Source organism: Trypanosoma equiperdum (assembly GCF_001457755.1).
Source record: "Trypanosoma equiperdum strain OVI genome assembly, contig: ctg_964, whole genome shotgun sequence".
Classification (NCBI taxonomy): domain Eukaryota; phylum Euglenozoa; class Kinetoplastea; order Trypanosomatida; family Trypanosomatidae; genus Trypanosoma; species Trypanosoma equiperdum.
In genome coordinates, this window is record NW_027124936.1 from 44,545 (window position 1) to 47,801 (window position 3,257).

A 3,257-nucleotide genomic window follows, 5' to 3' on the forward strand; every position below is an offset into this window, starting at 1 on the left:
TGTGTTTTTGTTTTTGAACTTTATTTTCCCATATTCGATAACCGGCGCGATTGTTTGATAAATCACTTCTGTCGTTGTGTTGATTGATTTGAATCCCTTGAAAAGTATTGAACCCGGAAACATCCGTCGGTTTCTCTGCACAGAGCTGTACGCCTTGTGCTGAAAAGCCGCAGACATTCAACCATAGGTATCCACTTCAACCCGAGCTTGTGCATCCTCCACGTGAGTAATGGACAGCATCACTGCAAACGATTACGATACGGAGTCAATGAAAGGTTTGTACAATGTCACACTCGAGGTTACAAAGTCCCCCTCCGGGGTCCATAGTGACAACAATGGTGACGCCGATGAGGCAGAAACCAATAAAGGCTACAAAAATGTCAATCCAGATTGTGTGAATGCATTAGCCGCCAATAACTCTCGCAAGCAGGAGGAGAAGTACCTCGCGATGTTTAACGATTTTAATTCACACAATCTACTCGATGTCCCAGATTCTGCGAGTCCGCCAAGATATCAACCAACTCTCTCAGGTGTGGATTACACCTTTTCCTACGTGGGGTCATCCCCCTTCGCCTCTGTTGTGCAAACAAACGATGCAGATGGTACCCCGGAAGGAAGAATGGAGCCGCTTTCAGACGCGTACCCTTCTGCTAACGGAAACGCACATCAGTCGTCGGCAAATGAACCGTCAAACAATGCGCCCTGCGTTTACGCCTCCATTGAAACATCTCCACTGCAAGGCCGTCGTCTTAATTTTCGAGCGTTTCTCACGAAGAAAACCGTCCCCACTTCGATTATGAAAGAGGGCCAGGCTGGAGTGTTTGTTGGGCAGCTTCCTTCCACTTACACGGAGGAGGATACTGCTGCGTTGCTACGGGCGATTGGTGACGACGCGGGTGTACCAGTTCACGTACGAGACGTGAAGAGTCACAACCAAAGCCGTACATGCGCCTTCGTAACAGTCAATCAAGGGGCTCTGCAGGTGCTACTTGGCTATTCGAAGCGTGTTTTGTGTGATTCCGTTTGCGTATGGGTTGTAGAACCTGAGAAGGCACAGTATCTGAAGGACTTTGTAGATGGATTGGTGCGGGAGCGATTGCGTGGCGTCCCGAAGGCAGCACTTGTGTTGGAACAACTCACACCGCAGTATGTAAGAGGGCAGGCTAGTGGCGGAAAGGAGTGGAAAGGTGCAAGTCCCCATGGAAGAGATGTTATGGGTCCTGTGGATGGTTTCTTTATGGCAATGCCCACTATGATAACTTCCACCGCTCCTCCACCACCGCCGCCCAATGGCTCCGAAGGCCAAGTTGTCGCAGGCACTCATATGCCGATGAGTGTTTTGATGCCTTCGTGGGGAGCCGTCCAGCAAACGGCGGGAAGACGACCCACCGCTGCTCCTAACGGGTCGCAGGTGGTGGGTGCATTTCCTGGTGCTAATATTTATGGTAATCCAGGTGCTTGCTTTATTGCGGTACCTCCACCAGGCCCTGTTGCGGCTCGTTCACAGCAAGTGAATCTTTGCGTGATGGCCCCGGGTACGGGCGCTATGCAACCGGTGCCATATGTAACAAATTATGCCGGTGGAAATATGTACGCCCAAGCCGCCACTGCTGGTAGTGCCCCTGCTACGGTAACTATGCAACAGGCGGGTACGAGTGCATCACCCGTGCAAGTTGGAATGGGTGGTTTCGGCCAGCAGGTTGCAGGTGGCTCTACCGTATATTTGCAATCCGTCCCACCTTATGCGTTACATCAGGTATTGCAGCAGCCGCAACAATAGGGGGAAAGTGTGCGTGTGAGTAAAAACCTGCCCTTCGTCCTTTCGACTCATGTTTGCGTATATAAATATATATATATATATTTATTTATATATGTGTGTGTGTTTGCGACATTTGATGGTGGAAACTATTTTGACACGAAACGCTTTTCTTTTCTTGACTGTATATTTACGTGATCGTACACCACTTCTTGTGCTTTTGTTTTTGTTTTTCTTGTTATTTATGATTCGAACAGTATTTGGGAAAGTTTGTTGGTTTGTTTGTTTTTTGTCGATATTGCTTTTTGGGAGTATTTTTGTTTTTTTTTTGTAGAAGATGATACTAATGCTAAACACAAGGGATATTTGTAAATACAGCAAAGATATGAAGTCGAAACAATAACAAAGAAAAAAAGCTTTAAAAAAAAATCACTCTACCAGCGTGAGCATCTTACAGAGTTTGGAGCAGTCGTAAATTTCCTCTTTTATTTGGTTGATCAAATCATTTGTCCTTTTTTTTTCTTTGTATCACTTCTATTTTTTCTTTATTTCTCGTTGAAAGAGGACAGAGACGAGAGGAATTCGCTGCTCTAATGATGTTGGGTGACTCAAAGGAATTGTGATTTCTTTTTTTTTTTCCTTTTTTCCTTTTTTTTTCTTCGTTACCTTATTTGAATGGGAAAGGGAGGGAAAGGATGAGCGTTTGAAATGAAGGAGAGTTGAGTCTGACTCCCCCATTCCTTCAAAATATTATTTAAAAAAAATGACAAATAATATTTAATAACTAATATACGATAAAGTGAAGAAAAAAATGGGGATAATTTTTTTTTTTTATTTAAAACAAAGTCAAGAAAGAAAAAAAGAAGGAAAGAAAATATCGACAATAGTGAACACGCTGCCTGTCGATTTTTTTTTCTTTCCTTCTTTTTTTTCTTTTCTTTCATTTTCCTATTTTCTTGTGTGGGATTTGTGACGGTGGGGACATCACCCCAACTATGGGAACCGTGGGATATAATTTGGGAAGTGAAATAAATAAATAAATGGAAAAACTCATCGCACTGTTGTGGATAAAAACAATACCAATGGAGTGAATGAGTAAATTGAAAAAAAAATCAGATTTAAATAAATAAACAAAGGAATGGGGGAAAATGAAATTAAAATAAGGGAAAAAACAAAAATCATCCCGACAGCGCTTGAGTGGGTGAAGACGAAGTTAAAGCATAATTAATGGGAGAAGGGAAGAGGGAAAAAATCAATGGCGTACGGAATATATAAATAAATTTAATATGTAAGTTGTAAGATGATATATAAATAAACAAATATATATATATATTAACACATACAAAAAAGGGCAAACGTAAAGTGAGGGGTATGTGTATGTTTTGTATACGTGGAGTGCGGTAGCTTTGGAATGAACGAGAGGGAAAAGGAAAACAAGAAGCGAGTCGGTGGGTGTACACAACAACAATATAAAAGAGAAATAATAATAATAATAATAATA

General features: G+C 42.3%; 1 protein-coding gene across 1 annotated transcript; it reads left to right on the forward strand.

The window, feature by feature from the left end:
• Nucleotides 1-229: 229 nt before the first annotated feature.
• Nucleotides 230-1,780, forward strand: TEOVI_000606300 (uncharacterized protein; the record flags this gene model as incomplete). The annotated part of the gene is made up of 1 exon (XM_067227407.1): nt 230-1,780. The coding sequence occupies one exon, from the start codon at nt 230-232 to the stop codon at nt 1,778-1,780; it is 1,551 nt and encodes a 516-aa protein (XP_067083508.1).
• Between the last annotated feature and the right edge of the window lie 1,477 nt (nt 1,781-3,257).